The following is a 26,794-nucleotide window of genomic DNA, read 5'->3' as shown; positions in this document are numbered from 1 at the left end:
TAAGCAGCATTAGGCTCATTTGTGAAATGTAAATAAGAGTTCAATTATATAAAGAGCAGATTTTTCGTTAAAAGAATTTCTATTAATAATTTTTTTCTTTTCTTTTCACTATATAAAATTCATTAAAGTTTATTTCAAAGGTTTAAAAGTTTTCCAACTTTTATATGGATGCAATATTTGAATCGACACTTTATACTGCCCTTAGAATTGATGGGAACAATATTTGTGATTATCTAGAGAGCGTAACAAATTTATTAGCTGAATTTTCATGGGTGTACAACTTTAGAAATATAGATATTTTTATCTATGATGTCTTAGAAAAAATTCCCGCTGATGTAAGATACCTTATTCTTGTGTTCTTCATGATTAGAAATTTCTTTCTTAAAACTCCCTCTTCAATGTTTTTAAAAACTACATATTTGTCCTCTCTTATACAAAAATGACGTAATTATAATCACTTGATTTAAATCCAGTTTTAAATAACTTTTTTTTTCTTTAAATCAGCTGATATTTTAAAAACGTTAATGAAAATCGAAAATATTTTCTTAACCTTATAATTTATGAATATATATTTGAAGTCTAATTTCATTGATAATGAAGGTCATATCTAAGAAATAATGAAAGTGGATGCATGCAAATTATTATCATCTGGTGTTCAATATAGAAATAAATAAATGAATAAAAAATAAAATAAAACTGTAAGTGGCAAGTAATTAATGTAAATAAATAATAATTAATGTAAATAAATAATAAAATTTATGATGTAGCACGGTTCATGAGGGTGTTCAGTTTGTATAAAAATTAATATGATTTTATTTATTCAGTGGTTGGTTTGTGTTGTAACTGAGTACTTAATAATTTTAACCATTTTTGTTATAAACACTAAATATTTTAGCTAACAATAATATTAAGTAAGCTTAAAATAATATTAAACATCATTTATGTATTTTATCAGAGCTTCTGTTTGTAAATGTAAGAAGAAAAAAAAGAAAAAAAAACTGATTAATATATAAAATCTGATATAAATAATAAAAATTTGATATGTATGTAATACAAAAATTAAATACTTTTGTATTAATAAAAGCATTAAAACTTCATTCCTTTTTTTTTTTTTTTTTTTTTTTTTTCTCACAACATCTTGATTAGGACTTTCGCACACTTGATTAGGACTTTTTAAAACACTAATCGCACACTTCATTGTTTCTGAGGGCACTAACAGGCATTGTAAACACAAACGTTTTCATGGCTGTCACAGTCTCAGGCAAAATCGAACGATCTGTCTCCAAGCGAAGCATTCTGGTACCGTAAATTCACCGATGAAGCAATTTTTCTCCCGGGTGGGTGAGGAATCCTTCTCGACGAGGTAGCGGTCACGTTAGGCCAAGTCCCACGAGATAGTATTGCACAAAAATTTTCTTTCAAGGGGTTTCCTGCACAAAGCAAACATCCTGCGAGGCTTCTAATGATTTTTTAGTAAATTAGTATTGAGAGCAACATGATTGAAGAGTCCAGTTGTGCATAATCTTCTTTTATTAAGTTGCGATGGTGAAATAGCAGTTTAACCCCTCTCCAAAGCGGGAGAGGGGGGACACATATCCCGTCTAAGCTGACGGATTTTTATTAGGCATGATAATCAACAAAAAGCCACGCCAAAATTAGCGCTCTGCATTTTATAGGATGATTAAACAGTGTGAAGAGGTCCCAGTCATATGCTTTTTCTGTATTCTTACGCCTCATCAAATTTATTTATTACTCAAAGCAAATCGTTTAATCTTTCCTTATATGGAAGTGAAAGATCTTAAAATAACTTCTCTTTTGAAGTATTAATCTAATTATTATTCATTGGCATGTTTTTAGCCTTGAAGTCCCAAAATAGAATTTCTACCCTTATCCTTTACTAAAGATATTTAATGAAAAGGAATGAAGTTTTAATGCTTTTATTAATACAAAAGTATTTAATTTTTGTATTACATGTATATATATATATTTTTTGTTCTTTTGAAGAATCATAATTTTTGTCTACCTACCCCTGTTATTACCTACCTAAACACTTCCTATAAATCTTCATAAAAAAAAAATCCTTATAACTTACTTTACTGCTACTTTTATATGTGATGCAGTCTGCTTACGAGTTTTAGTTCTATATCATTTGTATTTACATTATTTACTTATTTATTTATTATAATTATTTTTTTGTAGCTTGAAGGTTGTATAAGATAATTTTCAAAATTATAAATCATTTGAATTTCTTAGTGTTGAAATATTGTTATCATTAATTTATAGAAATATTGATTATTGTTAGTTATTATTAATTTATAAAAATAATAATTTTATTAATATATTTTTGATCAATGTTTTTAACTGAAATCATACTTTAATTGCAATATTGAATATAAAATTTCTCCAGCTAGGAATCAATCAATGAGAAAAAATATGCAAAATAATGAAGAGCTATGGTAAATTTTATTCTTAATTTATTCAGCTTGCCATTTGAAATTTCTCATTGATTTTAATTCAAAAAGATGTCTAAGCTGATGTCACTTGCTCATGAATGCACCCTCTTAACTAAGTATTAGGCCTTAACTAAATATAATTGTAAATATTTACCTCAGAATTGGTAACCAGGAAAAAGGTTCAACCAGTTCGATTGATAATAAGTACTTAAAAACTATCAGTCTCTATTCATGAATCAAAAGTATTTAAAAAAAATTTTTTGAACAATTTGAGGATTATGCATAATGTTTTAGTTAGAAAGGTAAGTTAACTTAGCTAACTCACAAAATAAAAATTAAGGAAATAGGCATTATCTATCATGCATCAGTAAGTTGCTAAGAAGTATAAGAGAATATGTGTTATTTCTATTAACTAGAAGATGCAGAAATTGATGGGCTAATAAAAGGTAGCTGAATTAGTTTAGCCTTATAGGTTTGATATCTTTATAGGATGTTATTTTGATATTACTCTATGTTTTGAATACTATGTTTTTACTCTATACTATTAGTCTATGATATGAAAACTATGTTTTTTTTAAATCTTATTTATTATGAAAACCTTACTAAATTTTTTGTCTTGAAGTGGGTTGAAGAGCTTGTGGCTATTTCTCAAGAAGAATTATGGCAATTGCCATTTGGATATACAAAAGTAAATGCATAATTTAGTTGATTTATAATAAACTATCATATTTTTAACAATTATCTAATTACTCTGCTTCTAATTTTCAGGAGAAGTGGCCTACATCTTTAAAAAACTTTGTGACTAAATGTAAGAAATTAGCTTCTTATCGTTTCGCTACTAAAAAGTTTCAGGATACAGTGCCAAAAGATAATTCAAATCTTTTGGAAAAGTTATCAGATAAAAAACAATATGAGGTGCAAATTATGTCTTATCTAATTAAGCAAGTCTGCCAAGTTTTGAAATGTAATACAGTGATAGATGTTGGATCAGGGCTGGTAACGATTCTTTTTAACTATATTTATTTTGGTTTTTTGTGTTATTATCACATATTAATTTTGTACCTGTAAAATGCTGGGAAGTTTAAAAAGAAAATTAGCTGTTTAGATTGTAATTTTGATATTTTTGAAATTTTTCGTTCATCATATATGTGTTTTGTTTTCTGGTACAGCTATTTTTTTAAAATTTTACTCTAGGAATTGTATTCTTAGAAAGATATTTCATTAATATCACAAACATAACTTGATGCAGCATTTTTGATTAAATTAAAATATGCATAATAAAATTAGTTTTGTTAGTATTCATTTATATATTGTTTTTAAAAACAAAAAAAAGTTATGTTTAAAAGTTTGTCTTCATCTTAATGAATGCTTGCAGTAACAAGGTTGGGTATTTACCTTTATTTAACATCAATCCATAATTAACTAATTATCTTCGCACTGAAAGGCATTAATACTATGATATGGATTTTTGTTATTTTCTGTTCACACTATATGCAAGTAAGGAAAAAAAAAATACTGAAAGATAAAGCAAACAAATATGTTAGTAGTTTAATTTTTTTAAATCTGTTTAATTTTAAACTTATATTTTTGAGTAGTAGTATTACCAAAATTATGTATTTTCCTCACAATTTTGATCCCCTGCAGAAGGGATGGCTTACCCCCTTGGGTATCTTTACGATCTGTGAGGGAAGTTGCTGTTCAAAGTGGTTACCCACCCACTCATTGACTGCAGATAGTGATGGTACTGGGATGTCTTATAATCAGTCCTCTGTGGGGCTTATATTTTTGAATGAAAGTAATGTAATAATTAAGAAAGTCTTTTTTTTTTTTTTAAAGTTAAGACACTTTTTTGGATCTAGATTATTTTGCAGCATAGCTGACACATTTTGAAAAATTTGATTGTGTTTATTATTTAGGTAAGGTACTATTGAATTTTTGTTCAGATAATTTATGAATGAATAAAAATAAGTTGCTAAGAAAAATGATTACAGTTTTTATACATTATTGTTATAAGTTGTGAAACAGTATGTTTAAAATTTGTTTCATTTCTTTTACTCTGAAATGGAAAAATTTAAATACATAAGTAGCCTGTAAATAACTTTTAAATTATTAGAATATAAAAGCTATGATTAATTTTTTCTTCATGGAGTTAAACACTTATCAAACCCCTCCCCTCACCCATACCTTTTTTTTAAAAAAAAATTGAGCAAAAGAAGTAGTCAAAATCTCTTCATGAAAACAAGCCTTCAATTTTAACTCTTAAGGAATTAATTTTGCAAACTCTCATTTTTAATTTTTTCTCAACATAGTAAAACTCTCATTTTTTTAATATCGAATGTTTTCATGTTTCATTTTTTATGATAGTGTCACACATTGGAATCATAACTTTGTATTAAAAGAATAGTCAAAATTGTAAGTTAAAAATGAAATTTTTTAAGTTTAAAGTTTTATCTAACATTTTAGATATGATTCTTATAAATTTGCTTTTCATATATATTTTTTTTGACATAAATTTTTCTTTTCAAAATTTCTTCTAAATTTTAATCTTTTTTTTAAAAATTCAATGGGGTAATACACATAATTTAGATTTGTGCTTGATTTTTATTTGAAAATTTTTGTCAAATTCTCAAATTTTAATGAAGTGTGACTGAATTTTAATCAAATTACTTTAGAGATTCGATTTTTCAAATTTGCCTGACCAAACTTACAATTTTCAAATATCAATTTTTTTCTTTTTGCAAAAATGTTTTAAGTTTTTACCATGCTCTTAAAAGTTGTGTTGTAACTTTGTATGCAAACTTCAGTCAAAATCTCAAACTTTAGGTGAAAAAGTGACTGGATTTCAAAGTTAGAAACAACATTTTAAAAACTAATGCTAAAAGTTGTATTTCAAAACCTACATTTTTGGACATACCTATTTTCTACAGTTTTATATATTTATTTTTTTAAAAATGTTGCAATGTACTTTAAAATTCGGCTGTGAAGCAAGTTATTTTTGCCCTCATATACCATAAGACTCACTAAAAAGAATGATTTTCTAATTAGCACATTTCTTTCATCGTTATATATTTACAATTCAAATTTTCCCATGTTTTTTCTACAGGGTTACTTAGATGAAGCTCTGCATGACAATTTTGGATTGTGTTGTATTGGATTAGATGCTGTCCCCAAATATACATTAGCAGCAAAAGAACGCTTAAAATCTGGTAAGAATCAGCTTTAAAATAATTTTAATTGAATTAAGAAGAAAATAATTTCATTTTTATCACGCCTAAAACAAAGCATGTCGGGTAATTACTTTTATCCCTATCTAAAATTCCTTCATGTGTTTGGTGTTATAAAAAATTAAATTATTTCTCTTTTTTAAGCTACTTGAAAAAACACAGTTTTTGCATTTTTTTGTTCTATTTTAGTAAAATAATTAACTGTTTATTCTTACTGTGTTTCTTAAATTTTGAAATTGTATATAATATATATATAATATATTATATTTGTAAATAAAATATATATATTATATTTTATTTTGTATAATCTTGATTATGAGTAATCTACTATTTGTTGAAATAAACACAAATATTCTTGTAATAGATATTTTTGTTTTCTTTCTACTGTGTTGCAGTATAGTGATCACCATTATAATCAGGGTTGGGTTTTTGACGTCAAAAAGTGGTTTTTGACATGACAAGGGTATAATACTGGTTTAAACCGTCAAAAACCCGTCAAAAATGTCAAAAACTAAAGTTTGCCAAAAAAATATATAAACTTCANAAATCAACGAACCCTGTTTCTGGTACAGCTATTTTTTAAAATTTTACTCTAGGAACTGTATTTTAATAAAAGTATTTCATTAATATCACAAGCATAACTTGATGCAACATTTTTGATTAAATTAAAATATGCATAATAAAGTTAGTTTTGTTAGTACTTATTTATATATTGTTTAGAAAACAAAAAGAAAGTTATGTTGTCTTCATCTTAATGAATGCTTCTAGTAACAAGGTTGGGTTTTTACCTTTATTTAACATCATAATTAACTAATTATCTTTGCGCTGAAAGGCATTAATTACAATGATATAGATTTTTGTTATTTTCTGTTTTCACTATGTGCAAGTAATGAAAAAAAAAAAAATACTGAAAGATCAAGCAAACAAATATATTTAGTAGTTTAATTTTTTTAACCTGTTCAATTTTAAACTTATATTTTTGAGTAAAAGTATTTTCTAAATTATGTTTTTTTTCCTCACAATTTTGATCCCCTGCAGAAGGGATGGCTTACCCGCTTGGTAAGCTTTACGACCTGTGTGGGAAGTTGCTGTTCAAAATGGTTACCTACCCGCTCATTGACTGCAGATAGTGATGCTACTGGGGTGTCTTATAATCCGTCCTCTGTGGGGCTTATATTTTTGAATGAAAGTAATGTAATAATTAATAAAGTCTTATTTTTGAAAGTTAAGGCACTTTATTGGATCCAAATTATTTTGCAGCATAGCTGGCAAATTCTGTAAAATTTGATTGTGTTTATTATTTAGGTAAGGTACAATTGAATTTTTTTTCAATAATTTATGACTGAATAAAATAAGTTGTTAAGAAAATGATTACAGTTTTTATACATTATTGTGATAAGTTGTGAAACAGTATGTTTAAAATTTGTTTCATTCTATTTACTCTGAAATTGTAAAATTTAAATACATAAGTAGCCTGTAAATAACTTTTAAATCATTAGAATATACAAACAATAATAAATTTTTTCTTCATGGAGTTAAATACTTATCAAACCTGTCCCCTCGCCCCTCCCTCAAAAGGTTTAACGATATTAAAACCTTTCAAATCAACCTTTAAAACCTTATAATATCGTTTTGATCAAAAAAAGTAGTCAAAATCTCTTCATAAAAGCAAGCCTTAAATTTTAACTCTCTATTAATTAATTTTACAAATTTACATAGCGAAACTCTCATTTTTTTTTAATATCAATATTTTCATAATGGAGTCATAACTTTGTATTAAAAGAATAGTCAAAATTTTAAGTTAAAAATGAAATTTTGTAAGTTTAAAGTTTTATCTAACATTTTAGATTTAATTCTTATAAATTTACTTTTCATATATTTTTGCATTACTTTGATATCAATGTTTCTTTTCAAAATTTCACTAAATTGTATTCATTTTTTAAAAAATTTAGCGGGGTTATACACATAATTTAGAGTTATGCTTGATTTTTATCTGAAAATCTGTCAAATTTCTGTCAAATTCTCAAATTTTAATGAAGTGTTACTGGATTTTAATCAACTTACTTTAGAGATTCGATTTTTCAAATTTGCCTCACAAAACTTAGAATTTTCAAACATAAATTTTTTTCTTTTTACAAGAATGTTTTTAGTTTTTACCATCCTCTTAAAAGTTGAAAACAACATTTTAAAAACTAATGCTAAAAGTTGCATTTCAAAACCTACATGTTTTGAACATACCTATTTTCTACAGTTTTATATACTTATTGCTTTCAAAATGTTACTACAATCTACTTTAAAATTCGGCTGTGAACCAAGTTATTTTTTGCCCTCATATACCATAAAACTCACTATAAAGATTGATTTTAAAATTAACACATTTCTTTCATCGTTATATATTTACACTTCAAATTTTCCCATGTTTTCTCTGCAGGGTTACTTAGATGAAGCTCTGCATGATAATTTCGGATTGTGTTGTATTGGATTAGATGCTGTCCCCAAATATACATTAGCAGCAAAAGAACGCTTAAAATCTGGTAAGCATCAGCTTTAAAATAATTTTAAATTGAATTAAGAAGAAAATAATTTAATTTTTATCATGCTTAAAACAAAACATGTCAGGTGCATTACTTTTATCACTATCTAAAATTCCTTCATGTGTTATGAAAGTAATGGCCAATAGGTTTGTTCGAGGTGTTATAAAAAATTAAATTATTTCTCTTTTTTAAACTACTTGAAAAACCCAGTTTTTGCATTTTTTGTTCTAGTTTAGTAAAATAATTAATTGCTTATTCTTACTGTGTTTCTTTAACTTTGAATCTTGATTATGAGTTGTCTACTATTTGTTGAAATGAACATAAATATTCTTGTATAAATATTTTCATTTTCTTTCTACTGTGTTGCAGTATAGTGATCGCCATTATAATGTTATTTTATGTAATTTTAATTAACTTTTTTTATATTTAATATTTTAACTGTTTCCCCCCCTTTTTTTTAAGCTGATTTTTTTCCCTGCACATTTTTTATGTTGTATATTTTTACTAGAAGCAACAAGTTATGTTTAACATTTTTGTTTAACATTGAATCAACTGTTTAATTGAAGATACAGATAAAATTAGAAAAATGAAATTTGTTTGGAATTTCATAATTTATAACTACAACACTGCTCTAACAAATCTAATGATTTTTCATACGATAATATCAGAAGTAATTAAAAAGCAGGAAATTCTTTAGGAGTTGATTTAAATTCAAACTCCTTTATCTTATTATCTTGTAATGGATAATCCACATTTATTGGGAAAAACCCTGTCTCATCTTTTTCCATTAGCAGTTTACTGCACCCTTTCACAAAAACTCAGCCAGAATCTGTCAACTTTGGAACACTTGTAAAGATGTGGTCTGCTTTTTTCAGTCTATCTCTGTGTGTTACACTTTGCTATTGCATGAATTAGCCTTTGTTTTTAATTCCTCTAACAAGCGAACTGGGAAGTTATCTGTTTTCCATTAAATATTTTATTGTTTTTGACAATATTTTTGTGAAAAGATGAAAAAAAATAAGGATGTTTAATTCACTTTGATTTATTTGAGTTTAGAAGTGCATGTTGTTAAAAAGAATATATTTTTTATAAACTGCATAAATTTGTGCAAAGAAAGCAACCTTTATTATATTAGTAATTATATAAATCTTATGTTTAAACTTACTTCTCAGGAGGTTTCTCTTTTTCAAATAAATGCACAGTTTCAATTAAATATGCATTATATAGAGTTTAACTACCTTAAAGTGTCCTAATAACCTTTCATTTTTTTTTTTTGGTTGCCTAAACAAAGCTTATATAGGACCTGTAAACAAAATCATATATTTATTTTTAAGCAATTTGTGATATTCTGTATAAGAAATAAATCAATAAAGACATTTTTAGTTTGCTTTCGAAATTGCATTATTCAAGCTTCTTTTTGCTCTTTATGTGCAATAATCTATGTCCTCTTTTTCAAAACATACATTACATTTCTCCCTATATTCATTAAAATTACTGTTACATAACCAGATAATAAATGTATTTTTATTTTAATGAAAAATATAATAAAATAGATCTTTTTCTTTCTTTTATTACTTTATCAAAGATTTGATTGTGCTTATATTAATGATTTTTATGTGAAAGGATTTATTTATTTTCTTTTTTTTATATCATAGGTTTTCATTTACCTAATGATTAAACAGAACACAAAATGATTAAAGGCCAGAAAAATAAAATCATTTATTTTTATTGGTGCCTTTTATAATTTACTAAAGAATAAATTGTCATTTTACGAATAAGAAGTTATGTTCCATCTGATCGAAGATAAGTTTTCTAAAAGAAAAACATAAAGTTATTTGATGGTTTCAAAATAAAGTAGTTTATTGTTGTTCTTTAAAATTTATAAACAAAATGTATGAATTAAAAGCGTTTTTTTTTTTTTTAAAATTCTGTAGTACTGAAATTATTGATTTTCCTGTTGAACTTAAATCATTGATTTTCCTGTTGAACTTAAATCATTGATTTTCTGTTGTTCTTAAATGATTGAAAGCCTTATGCCTTTTTCTTTTGTAGTCTTTAAACTGTTTGAAATTAAAATTAGAAAACTGCTAAAAAAGTAAACAAAAGTAGTGAGTTATGCATTATGAAGCTTATTAAAACCATTTTTTTTTAACTTTTTAGATACATGCAAGCATTCTGTTCTCCATAAAACTTTTGAAGTGAAAAATACCGACGAATGTTTACTTCATTTCAAAGCAGTTCTAAACGAAGCAAAGGAATTGCATTGCTGTTGCATCCCTGGCATATCTGGTTTGTTTATTATTAATCTATCTTATTTACTATCAAAATGAATACATAGAATTCTGTTTCATGTGAAACTTAAATAATGTTGTCATCTTAATTACATGTTTTAATAAAAACAGATATAGAAACTAGTATACAGTGGTCTCTAATAATGAGAACTTTTTTGGAGCAAGGATCAATTATTAAGAACCTGCATGTTGTGGAATATATTGTAGCACAACAGCTTTTTGTTTTTATGAAATTATATGAAGGAAATGTATATTTTTACTTTAGTATTATTTAAAATTAAATAACTTGGTCAAAAGTACAATACACAATTTTAATGCTCATTCAACTGCAGTAGCTAAAATCACATGCCTGTTATTGTCAAATATGTATGAAAACAAATTTTTTTCTCTCCCAAGAATGTTCACCTTTTTAGGTTAAAAAACAAGTTATATTTTGCAAAATAACTATAAACCGGAAATGCTGAATAACCAGTACCAAAAATGATTTCTTTTTAGGACCTCTTTTAGTATGTATTATTGTGACTTATTATTGGTATTTTTTTATGAAAAGGTTTATTTTGCAAGAAAATTTTAAATTTTGTAGTGGTTCTCTTGTAATTGATATGTACTTGACTTTAAAAGTTGAGTATCTTTTTTTTCCTCGAGGTAATTTATTGATATTTTCATTAGTTTCATAATGCCAAATGGAACTGGTAAACTGATGTACATTACTTGATGCAAGACTGATGTGTAAATTATAAATGTCTATCAACATATCCTAGACACAAGGTTACTGAAATTTAAAAGTGCAAGCTGTTTCTCATGTAAATTTTTACTTATTTAAATTGCATTGATGTGAAATTAATTTCTTCACATATTCAGTTTTTATGCAAGTGTTATTTTCTCTTTGAATTTGAGAAAAAAAGTTTATAGAAACTTTTCAATTAACAAAACTAAGATTTTCTTTTAAGATTGTCATTTTCTTTTAATTGGCGTATTTTGAAAGTGACCAAATGGAGAAATAAGCACTCAGACTTTAAAAGATATTAATATGTGTGCAACTGCACACATTAATATCTGTTAATGCATCTGTATAGTGTTATCCAAAATAATTTTATTCCTGTATTAATTTTTGAGGAGAGGTATTTAAAATCTAGAAGTGAATTTGAAAACGGAGATAAAGTTTGTAAATTACCCTCACATTATATTTTCCCTTAAAGGGATTGCATTATAATTAACAACTAAGTTATTTAAAGTGAATACTACAATTATTTTTTTGTTCTTACCGTTTAACAAGATGCTGGAAATTCATCTCTCAATTGACACTTCATTGTTGGCATAAAAGGGAACAAGTAGTTACAAATGATTATAAAAACTTGCCTTATGTTGGTCAAATAGCTTTAAAGTTGTAATATCACAAAAAAGTTTTTCATATCTAAAAAAGATATAAATTGAAATGAAATTTTTATATAATTTTCAGAAAGCCGAGCTGCATCTGCTGTAATTGTTGGTTTACATAGCTGTGGCAATCTCAGTCAAGATATGATGGAACTATTCTGTGAGTTAGAAGACATCAATGCATTTATTTGTATAGGGTGTTGTTATAACAAGATTAAATTGACCAGTAAGTATTTGGTGGCTTTCATAGTAATGTATGAGAGTTTTTTAAATATTCTTTTATTATTGGATTTGATTTATATTCTAGGACAGGGGTGGCGAACCTTTATACAACTGTCAGTCGTAACCTTTTACAAAAGAAATAACGCAAAATTCTACAAAAACTAATTCACCATTTTATTATTCTTCCTTCAGGCATTTNTAACTTATATTAGGTTCTAAGATGTTAGTTTAGGCAGGACTGTTGATTTTTTTTTGCTAGTTATTTCTTGTTAGCTTGTTTTTTATGGTTATTAATTGTTTTTTAGCATTAATTTTTAATTTTTTTATTAATAATTGTTTAATATTTTGTTTGTTTTTTGTGAATTTTAATTTAATTGTTACATATGCTTCATAGCGTAATAACATTTGTGTAATAACAATTCATAGTGTAACAACAATTGTGATCGGTGGAGTGCCCAAAATATTGTGTCGCAAATGGCACGCGTGCCATTGGTTCGCCATCCCTGTTCTAGGATATGATTTATAGGGTTTACGAAAGAAATGAAAAATGTGAAATATCTCATATCTGAGACTACTCCAACCAGGGACCGTTCAAGACAAATTCAGACCCAAGGCCCACCAAATTTTCCAGGCCCCTTACAAATTACTTTGAAATTAAATTAATGAAAAGTAGTCCTAACAATAAAAAAGAATCCATTGAACTGCATAATTCAAGCGAAGAAAGAAGTTTTGAAGAAATTCTAAGAAATTTTGAAAGGAGACTATTGAAGATTATTTTTCTAAGATATATGCATCTATAAATTAAAGCAAAATGTAAAACAACAAAGCAATGTTACGTCAAAATTAAAATAGTTTGGTGACCACAAACAATTGGAATCAGTGATTTTTGCTAAAAGTCATTGATTAGCTGAATTATTTTTTTATTGTAAGCTGTAATTATTTTTTATTTAGTACTTAAACCAACACAAAGCTAGCCCACCTTTCATAAGACTTTACTAATTTTTGAGGCCACTCAGAAATTGTGGGCCTTAGGCCCATGTCTGTTGGGCCTAGGCGATAATCAGTCCCTGACTCCAACCCATATTCGTTGTAATCCCAAGAAGTCTCTTAAGGTGGGAGGTCAAATTTGGTTAAATTAATCAGTTTTATTTTTTTAATTTCAAACTCGTTTTTTGTTTTTTAAAATAGTTTTTCAATTTGGCGTGTATTTTTCGAGATATCTACACTTTAAGCCAATTTTCAATTTGCTATTATAGAGCAATCTGTATTCCAAAATGCAAGACCTGTGAGTCAATGGTAATTTTTGGGGAGAATAAAGGTACTTTTTTAAGAATACTTAATACTTTGATTTAGAATGTACGTAAAAGTAAAGTGTTGGTGCATATATAATATTGCTATTGTAATTTTTTTTGATAGACCAATAAGTCCTAAATTTATATTTCTTAGTTAGTATGCAATCAAAAGATATGTTTTGGCAAATAAAAGTATCATCCTGGCTTGCATTTTATAAAGTAATATGCTCACCAGGATATTAAAAAATTTTAAGATATGTTGAGCTCTGATTAGCAGGGCTTATGAAAGGTATGACAATGGTCAAATACCTTGAGACTACTCCACTTTACCTTACCACTCAAACTCAACCTCTCTATCTGGGAGTCTCAAGAGGTTGAGTTTGTCATCAGGTATATATTTTTTTAAATATCAAGTTAGTTATTATTTTTATTATTATTTTCAATCTGATATGTATTTTTTGAGATATCTACATTTTAAGCAATATGAACTCCATTTTCATTTTATGGTTGCATAATAATCTGTAGCAATGCAACAGCCTGTATTTTGAGTTGGAGTACTTTTTTCTAGAGAATCAAGATCTGTAAAAAATAAATTAAGGGTTCATATGTAGGATTTTGAAGTTAACTTCCGTCTTAGAAAGCAGGTGAGGTTGAGGATTCACTCGATACCATTGGATGCATCCTATGAAACTATTTCTCACATGCATATTTCATACAGAGCGTCTCCATTTCCTTGCAAATTGTTTGTATTGGTATAACAAATTGGTTTATTAAACCTTTAATGAATAAAAATATTAAAAAAAGAATTTTTTTAATTAAATATTCTTTTTTGACGCATAGCAAAGAATAATTTTTATCCCAAACTTCTTATTCAATAAGTTTAAATTATCCACTTTCTTTACATATGATTCAAAAATGAAACAAAATAACATAAATAATTAGTGTTAACATGCGTTTAAAATGAGTAATTTTCAGAATGGTTATTTATAAATTAGTTATATCATATTAAGAAGGAGATATACAAAAATACAGAAATATGCAATGCAAATTAATTCATATTACCTTTTCATGGAGTAACATGAGAAAAACTGTTCTCCCCTCAGAAAAAAGCCTTGAACAATACGAGACTAATTGTTCGTTTTTTTTTTAAAAGAATTTTTCACTTTTTCGTATTCTACATAATTGAATTATTACATATACATTGTTAAAAGTCACGAGGAACAAAAACTTGGTGTGAAATGAAGATGACGTTTAAGCATTCAGAAATATTTTCTAGTAAAAAGGAAAATACCTAATGCAAAATAAAATATTTACAACATAACCTATTGCCTCTCATATAACTTTTTACTGAGAGGTATTTTTCTCAATTGTGTAAATTCTTTGTTGTACGCATGGGTGCTAGTCTTCCGTCCCCAGGACGGATTTCCGTCTTTCGAAAATGTCTGCGGACGGAAACAAGACTGACTGGAAGGCGGAAATCAGATTTTTTTTTCTTTCTGTCCTTAAAAATATTTTTTAGGTCTGCGTTATTGGTGTACTTTCTTATATCCTGTTGTTATTTTATCAAAAGACAGATGAATAAATATTTTTTGTACAGTATTTAAACTTGATGTATTATGGTAAAGCTTTCTTAGATAGTTTGCATATGTCGAGGGGGTATTTTGTATGTTAGGTATTTCAGTCAAGAAATTTTCAGTCTTGGCCTTTTTTCCAACTTGCACCCATAGTTGTACATTTACAATTTTTTTTTTGTGTGACTTGACTTTTAATTTTACAGTATCTAATTCAGAAGACTAATACACGAAATATTGTATATTTAGGAAACTTTATTGTGTAATCTTTTTTTATCCCTCAAATTTGTGGTAATATAATTATATCAGTGTATATGGAATAAGTCATAAGTGTTTTGGTTCCTAGTGACTCCTTGTCCCTAGTCTTATGATTTAGCCTTTCTTTTGTTATAGAAAATTTATTCGCATGCCATAATAGTGTTTTGTTTAGTCATTGAACCATTTTGTTAAAGCTTGTTTCATGAATTTTCTTCTTTGCATTTAAAGTTTCTTATTTTTTAGATTTTCCAATGAGTACTGTTGTTAAACATTCCGTAAGTTCAACACAAAAAGTCTATCCTGAATGGTATCCCTCTATATCAGGTTTAAGGCTTGCGGCTCATGGCACTAGGTCACATTCATGCTCATTTCCTGTTAGTGAGGAAAGAGAGAAGAACTTGTTCTACCGAGCTCTTCTTCAATGTTATATTAAAAAAGGTATATTATTTCTAAATTTATTCAAATATTTTTACCTTTTTTTAGTACTAATTAAAATTTGTATTTGAAAATTAATTTAATTTGGTTTAATAATATTTATTTTTGAAAAAAAAAACAAGGTTTGTTTGAAAAGTAAAAATGCATTGTGTGTACATGGGTAGTATTTTATTCTTCGTTTTTGTGCTATGAAGCCATTTTGGGCAAATCAGTGACATAAAGGACAACATAACAAAAATGAAGATTTAATAGCATCTCTTGATTAACAAATTTTTAACTTTTTCATTAACTATTTTGACGCCCGGTGGCTGAGTGGTAGCGCATCACGCTTCCGTGCCACAGGTCCTGGGTTCGATCCTTTGGCTGGGCAAGGTTGACTCAGCCTTTCATCCCTTCAGTTGGTCGATAAATGAGTACCAAGCATGCTTGAGAACTAAACGCTAGGGATTCTGTGTTCGGCTGACCACCTAACCGGAACATCTGCTCCTGCACCCCAGAGCCCAAGGTCAAGAACACTGATAAAGGCTCAATACGTCCTGACCCTCTATGGGCTGTTGCGCCACTGAGTTTAGTTTTTAGTTTCATTAACTATTTTAGATTTAAAATGAAATATTTAGTTTTTAAGTATTTTGTAATAGCAATAAANCTTATATTTTTAACTTTTAACACGACCCAGATATCAATGTAACTTGTTATTGAAATAGAGGAGTAAAATCGTACTTTGAAAAACATTTTGAATGAAAATAATTAGAATTTCCATTACACACAAATGAAAATCAAGAAAACGCTTTACTAGCAAACTAATTGTACGCAAACAGGCTACCTTGGAATGTTTACTAAAATGTTCTTTATTTTATTTATTTATTTATTTATTGTAAGTACATAAATTGTGTGTTTTATTTTATTTCAAATATTTGAATTTCAGAATGATATAAAGAATTAAATTTTAAAAATATATTAGTTTTTTTTTTTTTAATTTTAAAATTTACGAATTATAAATCTTTAAAAAAATCTGGAAAAAAATGCGTCATAAAATTTTCGAATTTCAGATTTTTCTGGCAAAGAGACTGAATGTTATCAATTATTATTAATCATTACATTTTATAAAAATCAAATAAAAAAAAGAACAAATTATGTACAGCTGCAATAAACAAGCACCGCAGTTCAGTAGAGGTCGTGGATATAGAGTACAAACTAGTTACTAGACCAGTGATGTCAACGCTCACCGTGACGTCCGTTTGGTCGAGTGATTGATCTTTCTGCCTTTATATCTATGGGGTCGATAAATGAGTACCAAGCATGCTTGAGAACTAAACACTAGGGATTCTGTGTTCAGCTGACCACCTAACCGGAACATCTGCTCGTGCACCCCAGAGCCCAAGGTCAAGAAAACTGAGAAGGGCTCAATACGTCCTGACCCTCTATGGGCTGTTGCGCCACTGAGTTTAGTTTTTAGTTTCATTAACTATTTTAGATTTAAAATGAAATATTTAGTTTTTAAGTATTTTGTAATAGCAATAAAAAAAAGTTTATTAAAATTGTAATACAGTGCATATTTATAACATCAGTCACATAAAAATTTATCTTCAGTCACAAGAGCTTTTTCTTTGCCACTTTCCATATGTCATTTTGTGTGTATTTTTAATGTTTCTTGTTTAATGTATTTTTAATGTTTCCTGTTTAATGTATTTTTAATGTTTCCTGTGTAATGTATTTTTAATGTTTCCTGTTTAGCACTTTTTCTGAATAAATTTAAAAAAGTTATCCCATTATTGCTTATAGGAGAGGGAGAATTTTAAAATAAAAATATGATGTTTTATCTATGTGTTCTTGCTCTGTACCTTCAGTCGCATGTTATATTTTAATTCTAAGTAAAACATTAGTAGTTTTCATCCCTTTTTCTTATATGCATAATATTAGACTATTGAAAAACTTCCCAGATAATTATAAAAAAAAAATGAAACATGTATCAATGAAAAAGAAGTTAGAAAACCTTTTAAAATGTAATGTCAGTCTCGAAGGAATCGCCTTTTTAAATTTTTGATGGGGTGCCGACCGATCTGTGTAGGGGTCAGAACTGCCCTTGCATTAGAAAGATTCTGGGTTTAAATCTTGGACAAGGCACGGATGTTCTTTCATTCTCTGTAATATCTGTCCTTAATGTGGGAGCAACGTTGGCCCACCTAATATGGTGCCCCTGAAAGAGTGGCCCACAAATATGCCCTTCAGATGCCTGCATTGAGTGGCATTGAAAAAAAATATTTTTGATGGGCTATGCTTTCAATAAGTTTTTTCAGAGGTCAAAGAAAGCTTTCTAAAGCAATGTGAGATTATTAAATATGTCATTTTATTACACTTTGGCAAATTGTATGTAACTTGGAATCCACCCTACCATGCTTCCTCAGACAGCATTCTCATTTGTTTTTAATTATTGAAAATAGTAATACATTCAAGAGTTAAAATCTTAAAATAAATATTGGTATTTTTCTTTTATATAAAAATGTACTAAATAATGCTCATAATCCTATTCGTTTTCTTTAAAAAATATTGAATTTTGTTCAAGAAATTATAGGAACGATTATATATAAAGAATTGAATATTAAACAGGAAACATTTAATATTATCTGAAGAATTGAAATTAGATGAAGAGTACTTATCATAATTATGAATAATATTATGCTGATGTTTGTTATTTTACAACTAATGCATGGCTGGTCTCAGTAATTAAAATTTAGCAAAGTATGTTAAATAAATGCCCTTTTGTTAATGGATAAATAAATAAAAATGAATTCTTTGATACTGATGATTGGTATTTATTACTTAATCTTGCTCTTAAAGCTTAATATTGCTCTTAACGTTTTATAAAAGTTTTTTATAAACTTCACAGTTGAATTTGCAAAAAGTATCATATTTCGAATAAGTAAAGGCATTTTTACTTCATGTTTCTTTAATTTTTTTTTAGAACTCAAATATCCAATATAAAAGTTGAGTTTCAAAATTAATATTGCAAGTTTTATTAAATGTGTTTCTCTTATTTATTGCTTTAAGAAAGCATGTTCTGTATTGGTCCTTTGAATGAAAGATAAAGATTACAATTCTACATGCATTTATGTTTGGAATTTTTTCCAACTNTTTATTAAATGTGTTTCTCTTATTTATTGCTTTAAGAAAGCATGTTCTGTATTGGTCCTTTGAATGAAAGATAAAGATTACAATTCTACATGCATTTATGTTTGGAATTTTTTTCCAACTATTGTAGAAAAGTAACAAAAACTGGATTATTCCTTCACCTCGTATGACTGAACTACCTCTTATGACTGATTCCCCTCTTATGACTGATATATTTGAATTTCATTTATTGAATTATTGCCAAATAAAATACTACTTAAATTCTATAATTTATCTAATACAGTAGAATCCCGACTATCCGAGTTAATGTGGACCATGACTAACTCGGATAACTGAAAAACTCGGTAAAAACGAGGAGTATAAAAAAAGAAAGAAAAAGAGTTGGTATAAATGTAATATATTTAAGAAATATAAAATTTATACGAGTATACCGCATACAATTCCTATTATTATTAAAAAGCTTACTCGAATAAACTTAAAAAGCATACTTTGCGAGAATTAAAGAGTTCTTACTTAAAAAAAGTCCTTAATCGTTTTTTGTTTTACAAACTTTGGTGCTTTTCTGCAGCAATGTTTCGCCATTTTTTAGGGATAACAGGAAGGCTGGTGTTGCCTCTTTTTGTTGTTCTATGTATTCAGTAGTATTTTCGACAGCTTTAAGTTCATTGTGTGAGAGATTTTTATATGTTGAATTTCATCGTCACTGTCTTCATCATCTTTGCTAGGTTCATTTTCATTATTGGCGATATTAACGATCATTTCATGGGATCAAGTTGTTAGACTTTGTCTTCCCGAGTGTTTGGCAGATAAAATTCAGATTTATTTTTCGGCGGTATTTTTAAAAGTAAAAAATAAGCTAGAACAGAAAAACCCTTAAAATATTTGATAGCTCGGTTAAAGCAGAAACTCGGATAACCGGGGCTCGGATTATCGGGACTCTACTGTATTTGTTTTAAAGGCAAATGAGGTGTTGTTGCAACCGAAATTAAAAAAAAAAAATCTAATTTGTATAGGGTTAGTTTGGTTTATATATATACATATATAATTGTTCATATAAATGCTATCAATGTTTTACCATGCTCCACCACAAAACTTTTAGAATTGAAAATTTTGAAAATTAAGTTTGAAAACAGTGTCCTTGTTTCTACAAAACAATTTTTTAATGTCTCATTGAATGCCTCATTGAACATACAACTTTCATCTATTGTCTATATTTGCTTATTAACATAGAAATCATTTTTTTTTTTTTTTTTTTTTTTTTTTTTTTTTTTTTTTTTTTTTAAATTGTTGTTGAAAAAAAATTTTACCTTGTACCTCTGTACTTTTTACCATGTACCCAGAGTTACTATTAAGAGTGTAAGGAATAATTTGAACTTAGATTAATTAAGTCACCTTTTTAAATATTAAGAGAAAAAATATTGTTTTGTTTACTAAAATTGGCTATTATCTATAGTTCATAGAAGTTATGCCCAAATTTAAAATTATTCTCTAAATGCCTTTATTTTATTAAAAATTGGGTTTAGAGAAAAAAATTTCATTTAAAGTTTCTAGTGTTAAATTGTTCCTAAGGAACATTTTTTCTTTAAGTCAATCTTGAATGAAAAAAAAGCTCTTGAATTAATGTTTTGAGAATTTCTATTTTATTTTTGTTTCATTTGTTGAGACCTTGTGTAAAATTAGAAATATTATAGTATTATTATTTTTCATTTTTTTAAAAATTGGTAATCAAAATAAATTTTCACTGAAATTTCTATTTGGAATGCAAAGAATATTTTCCTAAAAAAAAAATGCACTCAAACTAAAACAGCTTTAAAATAAATGTTTAGGAAAAAATATTCTTGTTCTGAAATAATTAATAGTACTCAGAGTTTCTAGACTAGTATTCAGAGTTTCAGACTAATATCATTTCATCATTCATTATTATTCTTATACTGAGTTTCTAAGAATTCAGTTCTTCAATTATTCTAAACACACTTTTTTTATATGTAACACCATAACAATAAAACTTTGTAAAAAGTAACTCAGGTAGACTTTGCTGTTAAAAAAATATTTAAAGGTATAATTTTATAACACAAAGTCATTATTTTATTTGAGGCTACATTTTTACTTAGGCTACATTTTTGTTCTAATTTTCAGAACAAATAGTTTGGAAAAAACCAAAACGGCATGTAAGGACAACAGACCTTGCAGACTTTGATACTTACTGTTCTAAAATGTTTGAAGATCACATCTTAAGTAAGTGAAGCTCTAATTTCTGCAATAATGTGTTTCTGTGTGTCTTGGTGTTTTCTTTTTAAAATAATTAAGATAAAGATTTTTTCAATCAGTTAGATTACTGAATGTTTAAATTCCGTGGAATTTTTATTTTATTGAGGACCTTCCTGTCCTCAATAAAATCCTGTTCCTTTGGCAATAGCATTTGGCATGATCCCGATCATGCCAATTGCTATTGCCAAAGTACCATTGCTTAGTTCTTGTGGTTGCCCACAGAGAGCTATGATTCACACTTAGATTTGCTCCTTTCTATATTCTGCAATTTTTATTATTTTTTTTTAGTTTCTCATATGCTTCTGCCCTCTTGTCATCAAACCTTTATATTATTTTGAAGCAGTGTCCAATTCATATTTCTGTTTGGTAATTAGTTCTACACAATAATGAAATACATAATTTATATGCAATAAATATATAGTAATTTATATACAATTAATATATAATTTATACATAATTTATATATACATTATTTTCATTCTTCAAATCCAGAGTAAGTATTTTTTTCAAACCAACTACTAAGCCAAGTGTTTAAGGGTGATGTGAAAGAACAAAGTTCAACCTTACTGTTGCTGGTGTGATGTAAGACAATTTCTATTAATTAACTTAATTTTTAATATTTTTTCTCAAAATTTGGATATAATTAGAATTTATGGTACTTAATGTAACTAAAGCAAAAAAAAATCTGAAATTTTTTTTAATTAGATTAAGTTTTAACTGTCACTATTTTGTTATTCACTATTTTGTAATTCACTATTTTGTTAATGAAATGCTTCAGTATTCTTACTTTTTTCAAAAGTGATTTCTAGAAAATGTATCATTATTCATGACATTTTAATGAATGCCTTTTTCACAGTTCTGATTTTTATTTAATTACCATAAAAATTAGTTTAGCTAGATGGTAAAATTTTTTAAAATTTGAATTTTACTAAGAAATTTGTAAAATAGTGATCAATAAGTAAATTGTTAAGTTCCAAATTAAAATAAAAAAGTTGTAACATATTATGTTCGAATCAGACATTTAAATAATAGTGGATACAATTGTGGAATGCTTTATTTATATTTCTATATTAATTTGATGTTTTATTATATTAGACTGTTTAAAATTTTTAAGATTGAGAAGTAATATATATTTAAACATATTATTTCATAACTATTTTATCTTTCCTCACATCAAGCTAAAAAAAATGTGTGTATGTATAATGTTGTAGTAGAACATTTGAATAATTTTTTTTTTACGTGATCAAAGTGATTTTGACAGTTAAGTTTCTTTTATATTTTAAGTATTCACTCCATTTTGAAAATTGATTTCAGATTAAAGTTCATTTAGCTGTTTAAAACTGTTATGTTATTGATACAATTATGGTGCAGCTTGTGTTGAAATAATTAGTAAGACATAGCCAAATGTGTCTCTTACACTAGAAATAAATTAACTTACTCAGACTTATAAAGTGAATAAAAATCACATATAAAAAGTTTCACACATATAAATATAAATATAATATAAAGCAGGCTTCCAACAACCCTGATTTTCGTACTATCCAGACTTTCTATAGTTTTTTTTTGGCATACTTCGTATTTATTTATTGAAGATTAGTTGAATAGGTGGTAAATGAAAAGGTGACTCAGTAGAAGATAGGTGCTATAAATCCTCAAAGCTATGTGGTACACATATAAATATAACATAAAGCAGGCTACTGACTACCCAGATTTTTATACTATGCAGACTTGTAGGAAATGCGGAATATTGGTTTTTCCATAACTTGTGTGATGCGAATATTATTTTAAATATTTTTTTACCGTTTCTATAGTTTTTTTTTGGGCATACTTCGTGTTTATTTATTGAAGATTAGTTGAATGGGTGGTAAATGAAAAGGTGACTCAGTAGAAGAAGATAGGTGCTATAAATCCTCCAAGCTATGTGGTACGCATATAAATATAACATAAAGCAGGCTACCGACTACCCAGATTTTTATACTATCCGGACTTGTAGGAAATGCAGAATATTGGTTTTTCCAAAACTTGTGTGATGCGAATATTATAATTTTTTTTTTTACCGTTTCTATAGTTTTTTTTGGCATACTTCGTGTTTTTTTATTGAAGTTTAGTTGAATGGGTGGTAAATGAAAAGGTGACTCAGTAGAAGAAGATAGGTGCTATAAATCCTCAAAGCTATGTAGTACACATATAAATATAACATAAAGCAGGCTACCGACTACCCAGATTTTTATACTATCCGGACTTGTAGGACATGCAGAATATTGGTTTTTCCAAAACTTGTGTCATGCGAATATTATTTTAAATATTTTTTTACCGTTTCTATAGTTTTTTTTGGACATATTTTGTGTTTATTTATTGAAGATTAGCTCAATGGGTGGTAAATGAAAAGGTTATAGTGACTCAGGAGAAGATAGTTGCTATAAATCCTCTGAGATATGTGGTAGTGTTAAAAACTGTAGCTTAGGAGTTAGAAGTAGGTGAAAGTATTATTGATGACTGGAAAAAACTTTTCACATTTGTGTGTGTATTATATTAAATTTATTGTGTGTTATTTTTCACATTTGTGTGTGTATTATACAAAATGTGTATTATATTAATAAACAGTAAGTATTTTTGCATTAATAATTTATCTTAAAATGTGCATTTTGTGCTTTTAATTATATGAGAGAGAGGGTAAGAAGTGGAACTTTTTCTTATGAGGCAGTTTAGTTGTTGGGCCTATCCTTCTGCCACATGAAACTAGAGGATCAAGAGCCTACCATATTTTTGTAATTAAATAGCTTCTGGTGGAATAATTTCTTCTTAACAATAGCTCTTTTTTCTTCCCACTTATGCAATTTCAGTTATGTATTTTAGTACATTTCAGTTTTGAATGTATACAACTGTTTTTAAATATTTCGATTTTTGTTTACCAACTTTTTTTTCAGGGTTAATTTACTTCAAATATTTTTTAGGTGGTGATGAAAAAATACTTAGGGAACTGAAAAAATTATATCAGGAGAAATCGCAAATTTTTCATAGAATAAGGATATTATTGGTAAATATTATTATAAATTCATCCTTGCTAAATTTTTTTATGTTTTAATGTGTACTTTTTATATTCCATTTGTTAGTTTAACCTTGTTAAGAGTTGTAAATTGCTTTTTTCTTGTTTTAAGCTCTTTATTAGATTTTATTTTGAGTGTGCTCTTGTTTATTAAACTATTAATAATACTTTGAATACTCATTTTAGCTAATATTACTTAGGACTTCAGGAATTTAAGACATGTAGTGCTAAGAAAAGATATTTTAGTGCAGCCAAATTTATTTAATGAGAGAATTGGAAGAAAAACAATTTACGCATTGAATTGCAGTGCTCACTAACCCCAGCTGGTTGAATTAGTAAAAATAAAAACCAACTAGAAAATGTTTAAAAAACTTTTTATCATTCATTGTCTACCTGATTGGAATATTGTTTAAATTCTTTTGTAATTAAGGCCTCAACAGTTGTTCATAATATGCAACACCAGTGATGATTGTTTACTAATTCTAGACATTTACGTTAACATTTATCGATTCTAGAAAAGTTTAGCAATTTTCGGCTAACTTCGTGTCTTTGGATATGTCTTAATTTTTCTTCCTCATCACTGACATATTATGTGATATATAAACATTTGGTCAAAATCATGCACAGTACCATTTTTACTATCCAAATTGCTTTTAATTTTGTAAAAGGAATTTTCTTTCTTCTAAAATTTAATCTGGTTGAGGCATCTAATTATATTAGTTCTTCTTTTTAATTTATATATAATTTTGTTTGTCGGAGGTAAAGGACACCATGTCCATTAGTTTTTAAAATTGAATTGATGCCATAGAGACTTTTCATTCTATCTTGTGCTATAGGACTTTATGCACAAGATAAGTTCTGCCATGATAAATGGCAAAGTTAGGCAGTTTGAAAAAATGCCATGTCCAACTTCCTCTAGAGGAAGATATACCAAAATTCCTCAATTAATTTTAGAGTTTCAATATTACAATGAATGTAGCATTATGTTATCATTGTTTGATATGTTTTTAAAATTTGCTATATAAATTTTTTGTTTTAGATTTCATAATTTTTTTAGATTTCTGGCTTAGGCATAAATTTCACTTCCTTTTCTTTCAATAAACACTTAATGGTTTTTTCTAAGTTTTTCAAATCCAGAAGTATTATAAAAGTTTAAATAATTTTTGAAACTTCTATATTGCAATAATTGCTGCCTTAATTGTTGTTCTTCAATTTGCTTTTAAAATTGGGAAAAGAGAATTATATTTTGCCTGACTGAGTTACATATTTATATTATCATGCTTATTCTGAAGAACTATTAATGCATTTTGAATTAATTTTGAACTAACATAATGAACCGATTAATGCATTTTTTAAAACTGGGAAAAGAGAATTATATTTTGCCTGACTGAGCTATATATTTATATTATCATGCTTATTCTGAAGAACTATTAATGCATTTTGAACTATTAAAGAAATTTTTACATAAAAAAAAACTTAGCTAAAATATTCATCAAGGCTTCTGTAATACAAGAAATAGATGTTATTTTTCAATCATATTTTACAACTTTTTCTATTGATATTTTATGTGTCCCAGTTATATCTTTTCTTCTTTAAGTTGCCGGGAGAATTAATATATCTATTTAAGAATATATAGTAATTTAACTATTTAAGAATATATTATTTTCCCAGCACTGGTAATGAATTTAATGAATTTGGGTTTAATTATTTTATTTCTTTTCAGTTGTCTTTCTTGTAAGTATTAATAAAAATATGTTATTCATTTAAATGAATAAAAGTTTAACAATTGTTTAATTTTTTTGGTTGGATATAAACATTAAAAATATCTAAATTTAATTATGTTAGTTATTTTTCTTCTTCATATGATACTGTTACTAACTCTCAGATGCTGCAATCTATGCTGAATCATGACTTTCCTAACAGTTTAGTTCCAAAACAGTGTGTCTTGTGCTTTAGTTTTCAAATTCCTTATTTTTATGCTCTTGAGGTATTCCTCAATCTTATCCACACCCATCTTCCCCTGTCTTTCCAGTTTTTGTTGATCTTTCAATTGACCTTTAAAATTCTTTTTTGTGTATCAGCCATTATTCATACTCTCCTTACCATTGGATTCATTCTGATTTATTTAGTTAAGTACATCCTTTCCTTCAATGTTTGAATTTCATGCTTTAAATATACTTTACAAATGTTATATAGTTAAAACTAATAGCTATATTATATTTCTGAATTGTATTTAAACTGTGGAGGTAGAGAACATTCAGAAAGCATTCTGTGTCCACATCTGTTGAAGTATTCAAATATACTTTTATAATTAATAGTAAAATTATTGCAAAATCTTCTGATTTAAATGTGCTTATTCTTCTAATTTGTAGGTACTTCAAATGATGCTGCAACCATTGTGGGAAGCCTTTGTTATTCTAGATAGAGTTATGTATTTTAAAGAAAGAAATATCTTTGTTGAAGTATTAGAAATGTGGGACGATTCTGTTTCTCCTAGGAATTTGGCTCTTTGTGCTTACAAAAGATAATATTTATTGTTATTTTTGTTGTATATATGTAAGATTTTATTAATAAATTATATTATACTTTACTTGAGATTCATTATTCTATTTTGCATAGTATAAGATTCGGTAATTGATGTGTTATTCGATACTGTATTACTACAATAAACTAGTTAACATTAGTAAAGAACAC

The 26,794-nt window shown here is 27.1% G+C and overlaps 1 protein-coding gene across 3 annotated transcripts; it reads left to right on the top strand.

The window, feature by feature from the left end:
- Nucleotides 1–26,690, top strand: LOC107440272 (methyltransferase-like protein 25B). 3 transcript variants are annotated; one of them, XM_043041636.2, is made up of 10 exons: nt 1–335; nt 3,076–3,141; nt 3,222–3,449; nt 5,557–5,659; nt 10,372–10,500; nt 11,962–12,105; nt 15,466–15,660; nt 20,923–21,021; nt 24,009–24,091; nt 26,473–26,690. In XM_043041636.2, the coding sequence occupies exons 1-10, from the start codon at nt 165–167 to the stop codon at nt 26,626–26,628; spliced, it is 1,374 nt and encodes a 457-aa protein (XP_042897570.1). In that variant the 5' UTR covers nt 1–164; the 3' UTR covers nt 26,629–26,690. The 3 variants fall into 3 exon arrangements, with proteins under 3 accessions (XP_042897570.1, XP_042897571.1, XP_021004127.1); XM_021148468.3 differs by lacking the exon at nt 5,557–5,659 and adding an exon at nt 8,109–8,211 and having other exon boundaries at nt 2–335; XM_043041637.2 differs by lacking the exons at nt 3,076–3,141; nt 5,557–5,659 and adding an exon at nt 8,109–8,211.
- The last annotated feature ends 104 nt before the right edge of the window (nt 26,691–26,794 follow it).

The sequence above is a fragment of the Parasteatoda tepidariorum genome, chromosome 9 (genome assembly GCF_043381705.1).
Source record: "Parasteatoda tepidariorum isolate YZ-2023 chromosome 9, CAS_Ptep_4.0, whole genome shotgun sequence".
Classification (NCBI taxonomy): domain Eukaryota; kingdom Metazoa; phylum Arthropoda; class Arachnida; order Araneae; family Theridiidae; genus Parasteatoda; species Parasteatoda tepidariorum.
This window is presented reverse-complemented; position numbering and strand designations above follow the sequence as displayed.

Coding starts and splice junctions, on each gene's coding strand:
- LOC107440272 (XM_043041636.2), top strand. CDS start 165: ATGGATGCAATATTTGAATCGACACTTTATACTGCCCTTAGAATTGAT. Junction 12,106..15,465: donor TAACAAGATTAAATTGACCA/GTAAGTATTTGG, acceptor CTTATTTTTTAG/ATTTTCCAATGAGTACTGTT. Junction 15,661..20,922: donor TCAATGTTATATTAAAAAAG/GTATATTATTTC, acceptor TCTAATTTTCAG/AACAAATAGTTTGGAAAAAA.